The sequence below is a fragment of the Protopterus annectens genome, chromosome 1.part0, assembly GCF_019279795.1.
Source record: "Protopterus annectens isolate FY-2018-M chromosome 1.part0, PAN1.0, whole genome shotgun sequence".
Taxonomy (NCBI): Eukaryota; Metazoa; Chordata; order Ceratodontiformes; family Protopteridae; genus Protopterus; species Protopterus annectens.
The window spans coordinates 950,958,877-950,979,019 of record NC_056725.1 but is presented as its reverse complement, the minus strand read 5'-3'; the positions used below and the strand labels follow the sequence as shown (position 1 = coordinate 950,979,019).

Sequence of the window (20,143 nt, the reverse complement as noted above, 5' to 3'; positions counted from 1 at the left end):
TCTATATTGTCTCAAGATGCCCATATATATACAGCTGGCAGTGGAGAGATTTAGAAATTGCATATACATGTTGCCCAGACTTGTATTTGGGTGAGCTACTGTGTGGTGGGAACTGGGGTTTACAGAGGTTTCCTAGTGGCGATCACTGAGGGTTTGGTACTAGACTAGGTTAGAGTGTGCAGAAATTTAATACTAGCTGCTTTACGTTTGTCTTCTTGCAATGGGATTGTTCTACACTCACTAAGTTACAGGTTACAGTTATAAGGGTAGTTTTATAGGTAAACTTTTCTGTCTAGACAATTGCATCTATACAGGGCACTGATAACTCCCACTGCATGGTAAGCAGCTCTGCATAATTGTGCCAAATGTATAACAGCACAGAAAAACAGAAAACTACCTACTGAGCCATCTGGTCAATAACACCATTACACTTTGAGCCCTTTAAGTATTTTTGTATTTGTCCAACTAGATAGACCAGGAAAGCACCTCCTGCCACAAGATGAGTAATCCTAGTCTTCCTAATGTAAAAAGACAGAGAAAGAATCCCACAAGTGCAATGCTGCAACAAATAACTTAACACTAGTTAGATAGCCCTTCGTCACGGCAATTTCAAGGCAAATAGTATAAGCAGCAAACAATGAGAGGAAGTGCACTTTTTTGCAAACCATTCATTTAAATGCACATATAAAGCCAAGAATCAGCAGCACTCACTTTAGCAGTGTTAAACAAGTGAAAATTATCAAGTAAAAGTACTTAAATGTGCATATATGGCACTGAATGCAAGGAAAAACACTTCTGGATTTTGGGCTTGAATGCCAAGCTTGGTAAGCTCTGTGGGAATGAGCTGGTGGCTGTTTTCCATGAACAAAGGACAACTCCTGCAAATGGCTGAACTATATATACACTTTTTAAAGAATTTTGCTTGTAGCATTTAGTTACTAGTTTGGATTGGGGAAATGAAACTGGTGAGAAAGATGCAAACAAAACTGTCAAGACACCATTAAACTCAAATTCCAAAGGGAAGCCAGGATTGTCAGAAGATGTAGCTGAGAGAGAAATAGCAAAGTGTGAATTAGAGGTCAACAACAGGAAGGAACGGTCAGCACTGATGAACCTACCTCATATCAGCAAGTCAAATGGCATCTGAAATATATGGTCTAGGGATATAACACTCTTCTTCAACATTAACGAAGAGTTTGGAGGGACAGGTATATCTCACAGAGGATACCACTGCTCTGGAGCAGACTCCCCATCCATGTAAAATAAAACTCATCCCTGTCCATATTCAAACTTAATGTGGATCTATGGATAGATAATATAACATTTTTCCCAGGACTGCCCCTACACTACTGATGGACAGAGGCAGCTCCTTAATGCTTTATCCTATGCTTGGGTCCCCTTATATTATCTATGGATGTGCCCAGTTATTCTCACTACAGTTAATATATAATTAACAACCATAAAATGGGTCCAGCCAATCTAACACCCAAATGGGTAGGTTAATTCAAGCACCAAAGGGGGAACTGACTAGGTTTAAAATATCCCACAAGGGCAGCTTGTCTAGTACCTATCTATGAACCTATTTATAAGAAAAGGGTAAACATATGTAATGTCAGGACTACACAGAGACTTAATAGTTAAAAGAACAGACTTACATATACTAAGTCCGAAATGCCATTTCATGGAATATTCTCTTTTTTCCAAGGTATGGCAATCTTGGAGTTTGTATATATAAGTTCAAAGGGCTGCAAGGCTTGTCCCAGCATGGGAGGTGTGGGGGGGCTTACATCCCTGCAAAAACAAGTTTTAAGGAGAAGAGCGATTTTTGAGATTCGCTCTTGTCCTGTGTTTTCAGTCTTTTCTTTTCTTTTTGGCTTTTTGACCCTCAGTATTTTGAGTACTGCCATTTCAATACTGAGCCTTGATGGACTCTCTATATCGACTTGTTTTGTGATATCATGGCTGTCCTTTGTTAGATATAGTGTGCTATATTCATTGCTCAGCTCACGTGTAAAAAAAAAAAAAATCAGTGAATTGTTGTTGGCAATAAAAACAGTGCAAGTGATGATTTCCAGTGACAGACATGAATCAATCAGTTACAGCTTATCAATTTGTAAGCAGTGAGTTGCAACCATATCCACAGTTACCTCAACTGGTACTAGAACAACTGACAGGCTATAAACATGAGATCAGTATTATTTATAGTGTTTTTCTTTTTTTTGTCTGTCCAACATGTTGTTGAATTATCAAGCAATACTATACATAATGGGTGTAATGTGACTACTTAGATGGTGAGGACATACAGGAGACACAGTGTGTGTGTGGAATTCTATGCACACCTATGGCAATGATGGTGGAAATGATGCTAGTAAGCGTTCATAGGTCTTCATCACCATGCTGTATGGATGTTATTATAGAGAGCTGCATAATGGGAGTAGGTGAAGACATACATAAATAGATTAGAATCAAACGAGTGTGGGGTCATTACCGACATGGAATGCATAGATCATAAAGACAAACCTTGGATCAGGAATCACAGGTGTTTAATAGCACATGGTGACACAGCTGGAGAGAGGTATGGAAGTCTGAGCAGATTTCTCAATGAATGTTTATGCTGCAGGAGGGGATTTGGTGGAAATGAGCATAGAGGAAATTCAAGAGTGTAGTCCACAAGGATTATACATGAAGACACCAAGACTTTTGGGTCGAATGTTTATGTTCTCAACATCTCTGGATATATGTAGCTGTGACTGTGCAAGTCTAAAATTGTAATAATTGTATATTAAACACCACGTCACACACCAAATACTAAAAAAGTTAGAAGAATTCCGTCACTGTACCATAAAGGGCTGTCCTCCAGGTTAGCACCAAAGTCTTTCACCAAGCACGGTAAAGGAATATCCAGGCTCCAAATAATCCAAAATGTATTTAATAAGGCCACAATAACTCACAAAATCACAAACTGACACGAATAAAATTAGCACTGGTGATTGAGTGCGTTTTCGTCTTCACATAAACACCTTCATCAGAATCACAAAGTGATTCTGATGAAGGTGTTTATGTGAAGACGAAAGCGTGTCAGTTTGTGATTTTGTGAGTTATTGTGGCCTTATTAAATACATTTTGGATTATTTGGAGCCTGGATATTCCTTTACCGTGCTTGGTGAAAGACTTTGGTGCTAACCTGGAGGACAGCCCTTTATGGTACAGCGACGGAATTCTTCTAACTTTTTTAATAATTGTATATTCTCAACATCTGTGTACACTACATGTGGCTGTGTTGGCGCAATTATAATGTTGTAATGATAACTTCAATTTCAACTTCAATTGAAAGAAAAAAGTTGCAAAAGAAATACATTGAATGCCAAAAAAAAAAAAAAAAAAAAAATCAATGTTATACCATTAAAGGGGTGGCCACGGTAGTGCAGCGGTTAGCATTGCTGCCTCACAGCAAGAGGTTCTCCAATTCGATTCTCGGCTGGTGTGCCTTCTGTGCAGAGTCTGCATGTCCTCCCTGTGGCTGCGTGGGTTTCCTCCGGATGCTCCGGTCCCAAAGACATTCTGTAGGTGAATTGTTGGCCCTAGACATGAGTGTGTGTGTGCGTGTGCCTTCTGTGGAAGGTTGGGCATTGGGCTGGCAACTCGACACCATAAGAAAACTCCACTGCCAATCATGAGTGGACAGGTGATCCGCTGTGGCGACCCCTAACCAGGAAAAGCCAAAAGAAGAAGAATGTAATACCATTAAAGTCATTTTGAAATAGTGTGTCATATATAATCAAGTGTGACTTCCTGAGTGACTCCATGCTTTCTTTCTTATAACAATCTCAAGAGTTATACACAGATAATGCTGCCACTGCAGCAAGGATCCCTTTTATTCATACTTTACATGTCTACAAGAGAATGGTATACAGTAAATAGGTTGTAGATGTAAATAAGCAATACATAGCAAGAGAATTTCACTCAGAGGAGCAGTGGAGAGAGATATGTTAGTCACAGTGAATCTAAAATGCAATGGAGACTCAATGACTTGAAGAAAACCTACAGATATAAAATCAGCCCTTCCACAGCAAGTTGTGTACTAAAAGAGCTACAGCAAAACCATCATGAAAAAGAATGACTGTGAATGCACTTAGAAACTCACAGAAGTGCACAATAATTTTAAGTAATACTGCACACTCTGGTAGAACGAAAAATTGTTTACAAATAGGAAATATACTGTACTGTCATATTTGCCATATATAAGAATATATATATATATATATATATATATATATATATATATATGTATATATTCACTAGACAATCTCGAAATACTGAAATGTCAAATTTCAGTATTTCCAGACTGTATAGTCGAAATTCCATATATCCGAAAACCCACAACCACGACCACACACACACACACACACACACACACACACACGCACACACACACACACACACACACACACACACACACACTATGCTACTTAAATATTCCATTACTGAGATCACACAACAAAGTCACACAGGAAGCCTTTTCCTCTGTTGAAACTTGGTTATCCGATGCCCAATTAATACTCAACCCAAACAAAACTAAACTACTCATCTTCCAACCCACCAGACATACTCAAAACAACTCTCACTTTAACATCACAGCAAATGACAACACCACTATATACCCAACTGAACACACCAAATTGCTAGGAGTGGAAATAGACAATAAATTAAAATTTGACATTCACATATCCATGACCATAAAAAAAGTCCACAAAAAACTAGGAGCATTATACAGAAATAAGCAATTTCTCACCAAAGCAGCAAAGATTTCAATAGCAAATTCCCACCTTATTTCCACCCTACTTTATGCCTCTCCAATATATACCAACCTAAGGCAATGCGATCTAAACAAGCTAGAGACCTGCTACAACAAAATCGCCAAATTCGCCACAGGGGCATCCTACCGTAGTCACCACTGTCTCTCACTTGCTGAACTGGACTGGCTTGAACTCCCTCACCTCCTTCAGTGGTATCAACTCTCACTCACCCACAAACTAGTAAACCATCCACTAAATGTCCCATCCCTCCAGAATCTACTCCAACCCTATCGCACCACCAGACCACTAAGATCCAGCAACAAAAATCACTTGCAGATCACTAAAGCCAATAACTCTGCTGGTGAAGCACTATTCTCTTGCACCATAGCCAAATTATGGAACTCCCTTCCACCCACAATTACCTCCGTACCATCATGCACCCACTTCAAAACTTTACTAAAAGCACACCTAAAAACATGCTGGCTATGCCCTTGCAACTCCCACTCTAATATCACCCACCTCATCCAACCACTACCTTTCTTTCCACTCCACTAACTACCTTAATTATAGCAAGCTCAGATGCTCATAAGCCTAGTACTTATTATACAGCAGGAACTTCTCATTGTAATATTTGTTAATGTCTGTTATGTACTTCACAGATAAAGATTCTAGTTGTCTACTGATGTACTATGTTCTTTATCTGTAAATATGTTGTAAGTAATTGCTATGTTAAATTGTTAATCACTATGTAATCCAATGTAACTACTGTCTGTTTATTTTAACTGTGGAGCTTTTCTCTCTGGGCCTCCACTGAAAATGGACCTACGTCCAGTCGGACACTCCCAGTCAACAAATTTAAATAAATAAATATATAAATAAATAAAAACAATGCGGAAAGGGCCAAACTTCCTTTCTCCTCTATTCTATGATCTCAAACTAAAACACAAAAGGTGGCAACATGTCATTTGATCAAAAGCATTTAGATGAAAAATGATTAACTGTTTTTCGATCGTCAACCACTGACTAAATGTGTTGTACACTGTACCCATTATATAAATAAAATAAAGGTAGACAATCATTAGTTAGGACTTAGATTTGTAAATTCTGCAAATCTTCAAGGATCCAGTACAATTCATTGGATGGAGAGAAATTGCATATATTTTACTCGCAGTATGTAGCAAAATGTACATTTTGTTTACAGTTTGTATGAGCAGGTATAATTTCTCTAGGCACAAGAGAGAAAACAGAAAAGAATCAATTCCATTCTGTCTGGATGAGAATTTCAGTTAGTGCTAAAAGTATAGGAAATTTTCTGCACAACGTAATTTCCATTCTTCATACACAATACAGAGGTGTGCAATAATACATTTAAATGACATTTGCTCATACATTTTTCATTCATACTGAGTCTGTTTTTCCCCAAATGGCAGCACATCATGGGGGATGTATGTTAATATTTTATTTATATACTTGTCTACCCCTCAAAGACAGTTTAAAAAAAATGCATCATCAATAAAAATATATGTATTTTTGTAGCATGTGGTTGGAGATACAACTTTTTTCTGCTAATATCATGCAAAAAGTCTTACAAAAATGTAGTTCCACAAATCAAGTCTCAGTGGAATGCATTACTCTCCTACATGGAAAATTACAGACTGTGATTCTTACATTATCTGGTGTTGGCTAAATCAGAATTAATATGGAGTTAGGAAAAACGTGAGGAAAGCATCTGCTTCACTTTTTCATGTAGACTAATTAGCTATTTGACAACTTTAACTACTCCTTAGTTTCAGCCCATTGCTTACTTCCATTAGTGCATTTCTAGGAAACAAAATGTTTAGCTAATAGTGCTGCATTAAGTCTGGTCAGTGTGGTTTAGATTCCTCAATATTCCATTTAGTGACAGGACCAATAGGAAAGACAGCGGAGTGGGGAATTACAAATTTAACTTCATTTAGTTTTATGTTAACAACTGGTTGCGTCAATATAAATGTTTCTCTGAAGTTATTAGGTATAAATCCTAACTAATCCAAATTTATCAAAGGTAATTTCCTTACCTGTTTACTTAAAAGACTCTATAAAATAATTTCAACACAGAGTTATCTGGTTAGTGGGCACTAATGTTCACAAACATATAATGTGAATTGTACTATTACTCTTTGATTCTTTAGAGAAATTAATTTTGGCTTAACTTTTTAACAACTTTTTTCACACTGTAGATATTTTTCCACATCTGAGATGTCACTACTTGTACTTAAAAATGTACTTACTGTAAATAATCCAGGAGGTATCCGGCACTTTGCCCACCAACACAGTTCAGTGCTAGCCTGGGTTTTGGGAGGTCCTGAGGGAAAAATGAGACAAAATATAGAAGTTTAGAATATATGTTAACTGTGCAAATACCATCCAAAGTGTACAATAAAATTCTTAATTCTGATCAAGCCACTAATGATAACTCTGGCAACTAACCACATTCTGCTTCAATACAGTCTTTAAATGTCATCTCAGTGGCCATTTGATAAACTGAGTATCAGAAATGTTGCTGTTACACACTGAAACAAGGTTTGGATATCACTTGACAACTTCTTAATATGCCTGTTTTATCAAGAACTGAATAGCTGACAAGTGTTAACACAGCTTCTTAGACAGCAAGATAAGCAGAATACTAGACAGAACAGACAGGTGCAAAGGCACATTAATTCATACGCATGCAGGTAGACAGACAGACAGATATCTGTCTGCATTCTGTCTGCATACTGGCTGTTGTACATTGTGAAGGGAATGTAACATCAAATACACAAAACAATGGAAAGAAAACTAACAGCTGTAAATGGGAAGCTAAAACTACGATCCTGCATATCAGTTTGGTAGTGCCAGTAGAACATGAGGCCAAATGCAATCTGGAGGAATTCATAAACTTTAATGTCTACTGAAAATTCAGCCAGAGAATGGAAATCACTGTGATTTTATCACTGCCCTAAAGTGCAAGAACCCTAGAGATGATCACAGTTAGTAGCAGGGTCTTAGAGGGCACATTCGCAAAAATGTGGAAGCATTGTGAAGACATGGCCACTTACTAAAAAATTGCTTTTTTTTACAAAATAATCCTGAATAGACATTTGATGAGATTGCTGCTAACTTTGTCCAGTTGAGAAACTTGAATTAATCTGCAGTCTAAACCCAAGTAATAGCAGCAGTGTATTTAAAAGGTAAATTGTCATGCATTGTGTTTTTTTTAAAATATCATAGTTTTAAGCAAAACTGGCCCAATTGTTGCAGGCACATGCCATTATGTATGGTTTGAAAATGACAGTTTGTGCTGAAGGCCAAACAGTCTATGAGTCCTACTTGTAAAAACACACATATTAGTGATAACAGTTTTCTCTCTAACTTCACACATTAGAAGCAGGAATTCCACACTGCTGTGCAGTTTCCATACCTTGAAGAAGTAGTCGACCTTTAGCTGATGCTCATGATGGGAATAGGTCACCTCTTCATGGTATGAAGTTGGAACCTTGCATATTCATTCCTGCTTTTTTCTTAGTAAAACATAATGAAATTGTAAGCAACTCCCAGTAAAAATGTTAATTAACTTTGAGGGAACATGGGTGAAATTGTTGGCCAGGCTTTTAAGGGCCTCTGGGACAATGACTTAGTATCATCCTATGAACCTATGAACTTATAATAACATAGGTATCATAATATGTTTTACCTGTCTGTGGAAGTAAAGATATTGCTAAGTGGAGGTGGTGATTTGGAGGTTGGGGTTAGCACACAGAATATTTTTTTCACACCTTCTAAAAGTGATCACCAGTATGTTATATTAAGACACAAATCAAATGGTAGCCCAAACTTGATGAATTTAAATACAGTATGAATCCATAATTTTTTTCTGCCTTCCATAATTATTAAAACACTTCACCGTGTACTATCACCTCTTTTAGCCCCACCAAGTTTTTAGATCTCAGGAGAGCCAACATTTGCACACAAATGTTCTCAGGAATGCTAGGAATGAATACAATGTCATTATGGCTAAACATAGGTTTGTAACCTAATGAAATTCTTATTTTTAATATTATCACCTATCTCTTTAGCTCAGGGGATTGGCAAGAAGCAACTGTATTCACTGGACAGGCAGGGTTCCTAGAAGTATGATGACTGGTGCTGTAATTTATGCTCGCAGCAATACAAGAAATAAATGCTGTTCTTGATAATATGTGGAGTCCAATGTTCAATACTGCATATCACCGTATAATATAAAATAGATTTTCTAGGCTCTCCTACTGCTAAGAACATGATTTTGTCTTTGGTTCCATTGTTGATGCTTTCAGCATTGTAATGCAACTTACAAAGCTTGCAAAACAGTTTTGTATCCAAAAGGGGTGTGTGTGTGTGTGTGTGTGTGTGTGTGTGTGTGTGTGTGTGTGTGTGTGTGTGTGTGTGTGTGTCTGTGTGTGCACCTTTGTAACCACAAGGTAAACAAACAGTAGTATAACCTGAACAGCAGCTATTTTTTAACCCAGGTAGTTAAAGAAATGAGCAAAAATGAGCACTGGACAGTATGAGAACATTTCAACATTACTAAAAATTGCAAATAAAAAGGACTCTAACATGCTGGCATGACCAAGGATGAGATGCTAGTTGTCTTACATGCAGGTAAGAGTGTCCACAGAACCTAGAAACAGCCTGGTAGCAGGTGAGAGTGCAGAGCATGTAACATGGCAATGCCGTCCCTCCCCATATGGTCGCAGAAAGCAGGATGACTAAAATAAATACAGCAAATGCTGGAAATGAGATGTCTCAAGGCAGATGAAAGAGAATGAAACATTCTGAAGTGCAAGGAGAGTGAGAAAAGAAAGAGGAAAAAGCCACAAAGAAGGAAAATAAAGGAAGTTGTTAGCATCAACTGTCTACAGTGTGTGTGTGTGTGTGTGTGTGCGTGCGTGCGTGTGTGTGTGTGTGTGTGTGTGTGTGTGTGTGTGTGCATGTGTGGCTTTCATAGTCTCATCTGGACTTTTTAACAGGTGCATAACCCACATCAAATTGACCTAGTGCATTTGCTGAGCTTTTTAACCCCTCTGGTTATGAAAAAACCTGTTTATGCTTTGCAGGTGATGATTAATACAGACTGCTGTGATTATGGCACAGTCAAAAATATATTTTTAATGTTTTACACTTATTGCTGAAGCTAATAGAAAAATATTAGAGAACAATGGAGAGAGATAGAAGACAGTATCAGTAAATTAATTACAGAAATGCTTAAATAGATGGGTAAGTAGATGTCAAATTACTTCTTTTAGAATGCTGGAAGACCTTACAAAACAGTATATATGACAGATGCACAGACCCAGAATGAAACTCAATGGAAGAGATGGACAAAAAAAGTTGACCTTTGTCTTGTTAGCAGTGCACAACTGCTTAGTCAGGGCTTAACTCACACTATACATGGGTCTTATGGGCAGTCCAAACCAATACAGCAGATTCCAAAAGCAAAGGCAAAAGTTATTTGTTCCAGTAATGGTCGATATCTTGGGGGGTGTTTCCAAGGTAACCAAGTGGATTATGCACTGTCCAAATTTCCACAGAGGCAAAAAAAGCTATGTGAGAGAGCTAAAAGATGGGTTAGCATGGCAGTAGTGGAATTTCTCTAAGCTGCAACTGCTCCAGATTATGGGCTTGTACTCTGTCCTGGTGTTGAGTAAAGAAATCCTTGCTAAGAGAGATACTATGCAAGACCTGAAGTGCAGTTGTATAAGTAACCTTACCATAACAATAGATGTTGGAATAGATCACTGTTTCAGTGACATGCAGTGGCATAACTATATACGGGGTGTATTTATTTATTTATTTATTTATTGGGATTGCACTTCTCTTATATACTGTGACTGTACTTCAGCAGTTAAAAACCTGCACTGTTTGCTGCTACTTTGCACTGTATTTTACTATTGCATTTGTTGCAATATCCAAAAAGCAGGAGACAAGGATCAAATCCACATAAACGTTTATTAAACGCTTTCGTCTCTTGAATAGAAACTTCTTCAGAATAACACTGCATATTATCCAACAGCCTTATATATGCTATTCCAACAAATTAGTCATCATTAACTAATTAATAAACTAATGTCCTGAAAGGGCATAGAAACATTTAAAGAACAACACACACATATATATATATTGCACTCACAGTAAAAAAAGAGAAAATGTGATTAAAAGCATATAAAATGTACTTGACAAATCTATCCTATAATAAGTTAAAAATAAAGCAACAGATGTCAATATATATGCATATGAAAGTATATATGTATTTGTTGTTTACTAGCATCCTATCCTAATAGTAGGTATCGATGACTGTCATATAAGAAATTGTGCCTTGAGCTTGAGAACAGAGCTGATGGATACTGCACTATTAAGACCCGGTGCTTCAGATGCATTCGTCCTAATTTGCCATCTAAGCCCTGCCATTTCTAGGTAATCGTTGAATGGCCCACCTCTTTCACCCATCCTAACCTGCTCAGTGATAATGAATCTGAACCTACATCCTTCATTGGTTACAATATGTCCTGCTAATGCATTTTTAACATCTTTCCTACTGATGTCATAGTAGTGTTGGTAAATTCTACTTCTAATTGCATTTTTGGTTTTACCAATGTAAAAACCTGGACATTGGGTACATAGGGCAAGGTACACCACTCCTTTACTACTGCAGGAGACTTTCCCTCGTATAGTGTGTCTCCCATAATTGGGAATACAAATCTCCTTGGCTTCAATGATATATTAGCATTGTAGGCAATAGCAGCATTTAACCATCCCTGCCCCTATATCAATATCACATTTCTGCCTTTCCAACATATTTTTGATGCTACATTCCTTTTTATATATAATGTTGGGAACAGGGCCTAACAACTGTGCCTGTTCTGCATCAATTCTAAAAATGTTCCAATTATGTTCAGTAACATTCCTAATGCTGTAAAAATGCTGATTAAACTTGAAAATAGCAGATTTTTTTATGGAAAGTCTTAGTCTCTTGATTTTCCTTGTTTGATAACCCTTCCTCTGTATCAAGAAGGGGAAAAATAGCCACTAGCTCTCTTTTTTATTACCTCCTGAAGGATGTTGTTTAAATAATTATCTGGATATCCTCTATATAGTAACATCCCTTTAAGGGTCTCAATTTGCTCTATAAATTGATTATATTCAGATATCATCCTGGCAAGCCATACTCCCTGTTCTTTTACTAAAGCCTTCTTTTGGTGCAGGGTGTGTTAACTATCAAAATGTAGGAGGCTAATGGAGTAAGTGGGCTTGCGGAAAATAGTGGAGGCAAAATGTTTATTGACCACATCTTTCTTGATGGTGATGTCTAAGTAATTGCATTTGTTGTACTTTGACTGCATTTCACACCAACTGCTGCTTTTACTTCATTTAAGAAAATACCTGCTTGTGCTGTTTTATTCTGTTGCTATTATTAATTCAAGAAAAACTGTGCTGCTTCTTACACTGTTGCTTATTTAATTAAAAAAAATATCCTGCTTTTTTCTGTTGTTTCACTGCACTTCTGTTGGTCATAGCATAGATTGGATTCAGACCATCTGAATTCAGTTCTGTTTGTGGATTGAGTACTAAAAATCAGGACATATTTTTTTGGAGAAGCCCCCCCTCCCCCATACTCTCATGGCAGAAGCTTACAGTAGAACTATCTAATTGAAGGTTACTGGTTCAGAGCTCAGTTTGAGCTATTTCATTAGTGCACGGCTCAGTTTGTGCTTTTTCATTGTTTTTCTGTATTAGCTGCTTTGCTCTTGCTTGCACGTAGTGCACTATAACTCACCACCTCGCAGAGGGGGGGGTGACTCTTGGCGGTTATAGAAGCAAAAGCACCAACAGAGGTATTTTCCCTTAGAAGCAGCTGCTATCTAGCAGAGCAGTTCTTGAACAGCTCACATCTGTTCAGTGAACCTGGGAAGGCTTCCAGCCTAGCTAGATAGAATTTTGTAAATAATTCTATGTCCTTGTAAATATTAATATGATCCACAGGGTTGTTTGACAAATGTAAGAAAACCGTGTTATGTGCTGAGCTTCAAAGATGTAAACACAGTGCACCCTGCTGGAAAGAAAGCTAATAAGTAAAGGATTTTACAACTGTGTGTGATCTCAAGCTAGGAGACAGGATGTCTGCAGCTAGAAATTCTTTCTATTGTCTTAAGACAGAGATAATTACTAGGTTTCACATATAAAGTATATTTTATTGCTGTTGCTTTCTGGCAGGTGCAGATAAAAAAGAACAAGAATGATGTAATCTGAAATTACTCTGCAGTAATGTGTATTAGCAAGTTAAGACTATCTCAGAGAGAAAGAGATGACATTTTGTAATTTGTTCTGAAGCTGACAGCAACTCACCAGCACTGTGCCTTGCTCTGTAAGTAAGATCTAGATCTTGGTATTTTTCTTAGAGATAGACAGAAATAGCAAGATTAGTCTAGCTGTTTTCTATATTTATCTCAGACTATCCTACAATGTTGTTTTAAAGTATTTCCTGCAGTTTCTGAACTCTCTATTGTAACTGTTCTGAATCAATGAGTATTGTCTTGTGTTTTTATTATTTATTATTAAATAGTTTTAAACCCTTTAACTGTGGCTGTTTTATGTAGAGATAATTTAAGCTGATAGAGTACCTGCATGTATTTGGTGATAATGTATAAGCCACTCCAATATCCTTAGCCCTGTGTCACACTTACTATTTGGATAACAGTAACATTACACAGTAGAATTGGCCACCCTTTCGGAAGGGCCTTATTAGTAGCTGATAAGTAGTGGTTGGTGGCAGTGATTTTTACTTTATAGTCTGGGCAGAAGGGGGCATAGCTAGTGAACCGGTGGCAGCCTTCCCCGGAAGTGTCTGTGTTTTTGTATATAAACCATATCTCAAAGTATGTGTGTGTGTGTGTGTGTGTGTGTGTGTGTGTGTGTGTGTGTGTGTGTGTGTGTGTGTGTGTGTGTGTGTATGTGTATGTCAGCTACTTAGGCAGGGACACGAAGCATTGGTTGGACAGAGAGGGTGCTGGAGGTTCTGGCTTGACCACTCAGCTGAGATCTGTACCCTGTACCTGTGCCAGTGGGGAGTCTTACTGGGGATTTAGAAAGAAAGGGAGAAACCAACCCCAGTCAGACTGACTGTGATCTCTGTGGACTCTTAAGGGAAATTGTACTTTACTGTGTGTGTGTATTTGTTATCTTCCCAATGTGGACACCCCTCACTGGTGCTGGTGGTGAGGATTGAGGTTCCTTGATTACTGGAGCAGTGCACGGGCATCACAAAACCACCCAGCAGAGATTTCACATCTTACCTATCAACATCAGACCCTATAAATTCCCTCTTTTACAGAACTCCTACTGTACAACCCATAGGTTAACCACCCTAAAATATCTCCCTGCCTGATACCCCTATCTTTTTCTCCTTATCTGCTGAGATACAAGGTTCAAACTTTGCATTGTGAGCTGTCAGTTTCCCTCTGTTTCTCCTGGCAGCCTGGTGGACATGTTTTTGAGGCAGTGTAGCAACTGCCTAATGTATACTGACAACCCCTTACTCCTAAAATACTCAAGTACAATTTATGAGAGATGCTCCTACACTAAGAATCTGGAATCACTGCTCTCTCACACCCAGAACAGCAACACTAAACAGGTTGTCAGCACACACACCATGACTCCTGTTCATAATATGCACCCAACACATAAACCTTTCATATGCAGAAGTACTCTTCAGAAACATACCTAAACACCAGAGACCTCCAAAACACAAATGCACTACACCTAACACAACACCTAAAGCACCCAATACACATAAAAACACTAGCACCTGTGTCTCACCAAATAAGCCCTTAAGGCAATCCACAACTATTCCAAATGTTTTAGTTGTGGGTGACTCTGTAGTGAGACATACAGATGTCCCACTTACCAAGTTGAACAAGAAGAAGTTCAACTGCCTGTCCGGTGCAAGGATTTACCAGATCACACATGCACTCAAGTCTCTCAACAACAAGTACCGTTATGACTCTGTCATAGTTCATGTTGGTGTGAACAACTTGAAATGCACCACTCTGGACTATATGAAGAGAGACAGGATTGAGCGGGTATGTCCCTAGCTTTGAGCAGCATTTTACTCTTGACTAGGATGATACTACATTATAAACAAAAAACGACTGACTTCAATAATTGGCTGACTTCAATAATTGGCTTAGGTTCTGGTGTCATTCTAAAGGGATCCAATTCCTGTCAGCCTGGGATGACATGGTGGATAGAACTCACTGCTTTGCCAGAGATGGTCTTCACCTGGCACCTCTAGGCTTTTGGTTGCTGACAAAGGCACTTGCTTCACACACAATGCCATTTTTATAGAAGATCACAACAACAAAATTCCCCGATGTGAAAATATCAAGCACAAAGAAACTTAGGGATATGCTGCTAAATGCTAGGTTTAAATCAGAAACTGCACTCTCTGGAAACACTCCTCTCCCTGGAAGATGTTGACATCTGTGCAGTGACAGAAACCTGGCTCAAGGCCACAGAAGGTACCCTGGCCTTGCAAGGCTAGAATACTTTCCACACTTTCAGACAGTAAATTGAAGGTGTGAGAACCAAAGGAGGTAGAGTACCTATATTCTTTAAAGACAATTACACCTCTAGACTGTTTAGACAAGAAAACTCTATGGAGCTACTCCAAGTTTATTTTTATTTATTTTTATTTTATTTTACATTTGTTGACCGGGCTAGTCTAGCTGGATACATGTCCATTTTCAGTAGAGGCCCGGGGAGAAAAGCTCCACAAAAACAGAGATAGTTAAACAGAAACATCAGAAGATTGAGAAAATATTATTACATTCAAAGAGAAATCAGACACACAGGTTATACAAATGGTTAAAAGAGGTATATACTTAGAAGGATCTAACTTAGATTAGTCTAACATGGCTACAATATGAAACTTTAAGGTTTTTGGGTTAGGTAGAGGCTTTAGTGGGCCAGGAGAGTTTACTCCAAGTCCAAATTACTGTGGGTAAGAACCCCACCCTTCAGGTCATCGTCAGTTTCAGGTCCCCTTCCATGAACCAAGATGCCCACACAGCTTATTTAACCTACTTGGGACAATTAAGGTACAACCTATCCCCCTAGTCATGGGTGACTTCAACTATCCTTCCATTAATTGGGAAACTTATACAAACACAAACTCACTTGCACAAAAATTTCTAGACTTTAACTCAAATGCCCTGGAACAAATATTGCACCACCTCACAATGTGATCCAGTACTCCAGACATGGTCCTCATCAATATGAGTGACTGATGCAATGTCTCAAGTGTAGGGCCCACACTGCTTATATCCGACCATAAATCAGTCATTTTTGAAGTAGCAATAGCACAAGAACTTCCCAAATAAGAAGTCAAGCTAAAAAACTTCACCAAAGCTCACTGTGCCCTCCTAAGGGAAGGTATAATTGACTTCCAAGCTCCAGTTTCCATGGATGGCATCGACGGTTATACTAAGGTATACACTGATTCCTGTATAAACTTTTTCACAAATGTATAGGTACAGCAGTGCCAGATAGGATTAAAGCAAGATCCTCAAGAATAAATTATTCAATAAGTGAAAGAAGCTGCTGTCTAAAAATACAGAAATGAGATCCCAGAACTGGAAGAACACCCTCCTCAGCCTAAACAAACAAATAAGACAACTTGCACAATCTCCAAGGAGCAATTATGAGAAAAATTTAGCAACCATAGCTAAGGATAACCATAAGACTTTCTTCAGCTATGTCTGCAACCTAAAAGGTAGGACTAGTGTGCTAAACTAATTGTGGATGGCATCACACATGCTGACTCTGTGGAAATTGCAAACCTGCTAGCAGACAGGTTTGGTGAAAATTTCACCCCCACCATCCCCCTCAAGCAAAAAGCAATCCACGTCTTCATCATTTCCTCCTGCCTGCATCTCCAAAAAGCAAGTCATCAATGCTCTCTCCAAGGCTAAGAACACAGCCTCCATGGGACCAGATGGCATTCTGGGCTGTGTTTTTAATGTTCTAAAACAAGAGCTAGCTACTCCACTAGGCACTCTATTCAACCACAGCCTAAGTATTCCCACTGAATGAAAAAGAGTGGTTGTTATCTGCATCCACAAGGGCAGCTCGGCAATAGACCTGGGTATCTATGGACCCATAAGTTTAACCAGCCTCATCTAGAAGGCAACGGAATGAATCACCATGGACCTCATAAAATAAGGATATAGGTGATTTTCAAATCCTGGATCCATCCCAGGTCGGCTTTGTCAAGGGCAGGTCATGCCTGTTAAACCTGGTGGACTTTTTAGAGAATATGACCAGAGCCATAGATGAGTAGAAAGCTGTGCACACAGCCTATCTTGACTTGGCCAAGGCCTTCAACACTATACCACATTCAAGCATCACTGACAAACTAACCCAGTTGAATATCAGCCCCCATCTTATCAGGCAGGTTGCAAACTGGTTCACAGATTGACAACACTCAGTCAAAGTGGGAGACTTTACCTCTGCCAGCAGACCCGTCACCAATGGGGTCCCACAAGGGTCAGTGCTGGGCCCCCCTTGTTTGGCATATACCTCTCAGAAGACAAGGCCAAAATGGAGGGGCTGTGGCTAACCAAGTTTGCTAATGACTGCAAATTAGGTGCTATCATTGAATCATCTAATGATGTCAGCGTACTTCAAAATAGGCTTACACAGACCAATGACTGGTGCCAAGGCCATGGTCTTAAACTATATGCTAAAAAATGCATCAGAATTTCCTTCAGTAAAAACAATGTCCCTGCTGATTATGTAATGAACAATAATACCCTAAGGACCAATTCAGTAGTGAGAGACCTAGGAACACAAGTGGACTGTGACCTCAACTTTGACCACCATGTGTCTACTGTGGTGAAGAATTCTTCGCTGCTCACCTGATTAGCAAAGGCACTGCCTCAAGAGCAAAAGAAGTTATAACCCCCCTGTACTTGTCCCTCATCAGGCCTATTATTGAATATGTCTCTGGAATAGACTTCCCATACATGTCAAACAGAGTACCTCGCTGACCCTCTTCAAGTGCAACCTTGATGAGTGGATGGGAAACCAGAAATTTGTCCCAGGGGTTCCACCTTTGTCCCTTAGTGACAGGGGCAACAGGTGATGACTGACTGTTCTTTTTTGGGGGATAAACTCTTAGCTAGGCTTGTAAGGGCCCCAGGGCCATTAGCCTAGTAACTTCCTATGATCTTATGATATAATGCTGTCTTTGGTATGTACCATACCAGACACCTGAGGCAACTTGAGAGACCTCAGAGATTTCTAACTACGAAAATTTAGGGTCTCCAGCACATGTCTTACACAGACAGACTGACGTCACTGTCACTGTTCTCAGTATTGTATAGACTACTTAGAAGTGACTTATGTCTGGTTTACAGGGATATCTCTGACCCACATCTAATGGAAATGTTGCACATCCGTAAGTCAAATGGGACTAGAGTCACCTGTTCTAGGGACCTCAAATTAGACTGCGGCAAAAACAGGGCCTGCTGCAGAGACAGATACATCTCTCAGAGGTTGGCATTCCACTGGAATAGGCTTCAAATCGATATCAAGCAGAGCACCTCCATGACCCTGTTCAAGTGCAACCTGGATGACTGGATGGGAAACTGTAAACTTCTGCCAGTGATTGTCCTGGCTTTTCTTCTGGACATGGGTAGTCCTTGATACCAGATGATATCTCTTATCTAGTATTATATTGGGATTTAACAGCTAGGCTTGTAAAGACCCTTTGGTCAACAGCCTAGTAATATCCTATGAACCTATGAACCTATGACTATCCATCTGATTGCAAGTTGCCCCTTTTCAGCAGAGGCCTAGGGAAGCTCCCAGTAAAAATAAGTGTACAGAAGCTACAAAACACAGAGAAAAAAATTACAATGAATTTAAGCATTTTAACAGAATTAATGCAAATAGAACACATAGTAAAACATAAACAGGCTTATACAAAAGACAACGGAATATATCAATAGATATTGTATAAGTCATGAATAAATGTGAGTACAGCAATGGTTCAAAACAAAGAAAGTGGAAGGAAAAAAATAGAAAGTAATTTATAAGAGCAAGCTTTTAAAAAATGAGATTTGAGAGAAAAAATGTATTTAAGTAGCATACTGGTGAAAGTGATTGCTATATAGCAGTGTGCAGGAGGAGTGTGGTAAGAAAACAAGAATTCTGAAAGGCAACACCTTAGAAATAGATAGAAGTACCAGCACAGAAAGTGGCTGGATCATGCACTTGTGTGATGTGATGGAGGCTGAAATAGATCATTAGTTGATAACTTGAATTAGAGGAAGGTTGTGGTAAGTTCAGTAAGAGGTTGTAGGGTTATTGACTGGAAGAGAGGCCATCAAGGATCAAATGTCCAGCCAGTATACAAACCCTTTTGGGTGTTTCCTCGTGCACTGTACACCCATTAGAGTGTGTGAGTGCTAGTATAAAAGGGGACATACAAACAGCAACAGCCCAGAGCTTTCTTGCCCAAATTAAGGGAGGCTATAAGAGGTAATATGGAAAATCTGAAATTCAAAACCCATGTCCTAAAATACATAAAAATAAGACAAGGTGGATGGAGGGAGGGTGTTAGCTGTGCCCAGGGGTTCCACCTGTGTACCTCATTGACAGGGGTGGCAGGTGCTGACTGAGGTTTCTTTTTTTGGGGATAAACTTTTGGCTAGGCTTGTAAGGGCCCAGTGGGCATTAGCCTAGTAACCTGCTATGATCCTATGATCCTATGAACAGAGATTTATTTAAATATCTACTGGTGTAGAAAGTTTTCTTACACAACTGTACTGTGTTCACCATCTGCCAGTCTAATAGTACTAGGAACATTGAGGCAATGTAAGAACTACTTCATGCTTACTTATTACTGCTTGATTCTTCCTATAAATTATTCCATATTTGAGAGGTGCAGGTATCTACTCACCTTTGATGCCAATCCATCTTCAAAAACTTTATATTGTAACCAGAATGTTGTTAATTTTTACACTCATCTCACCCAGCTATGCCCACTGTGCCCTAGACAAACAAATAAGCCTTCTTATGTTGAGGTACTTGAAAAGTCCCTGACTAAACTACAAAAGCCTCCAAGATAAAAGTTTGATATTTAGGACACCCAATCAAGTAACAGGCAAACAATTTACACAGACAGTACTGAAAGCACAACTACTCTGTGGAGTCAATAAGCTGGTAGACTGAAGCCCTTCAGTCAGTGCATGTAGTAACATCTTAGTTATACGTGACTCCATAGTTAGATGTAT

General features: G+C 38.9%; 1 protein-coding gene across 1 annotated transcript in view; it reads right to left on the bottom strand.

The window, feature by feature from the left end:
* Positions 1-20,143, bottom strand: part of LOC122795950 (enoyl-[acyl-carrier-protein] reductase, mitochondrial-like) — a 688,493-nt gene that overhangs the window by 212,708 nt on the left and 455,642 nt on the right. Inside the window, exon 7 of the mRNA XM_044064436.1 lies at positions 7,067-7,140. Within this exon, the coding sequence (XP_043920371.1) occupies positions 7,067-7,140 (74 nt within the window). The remainder of the gene's footprint in view (positions 1-7,066; positions 7,141-20,143) is intronic.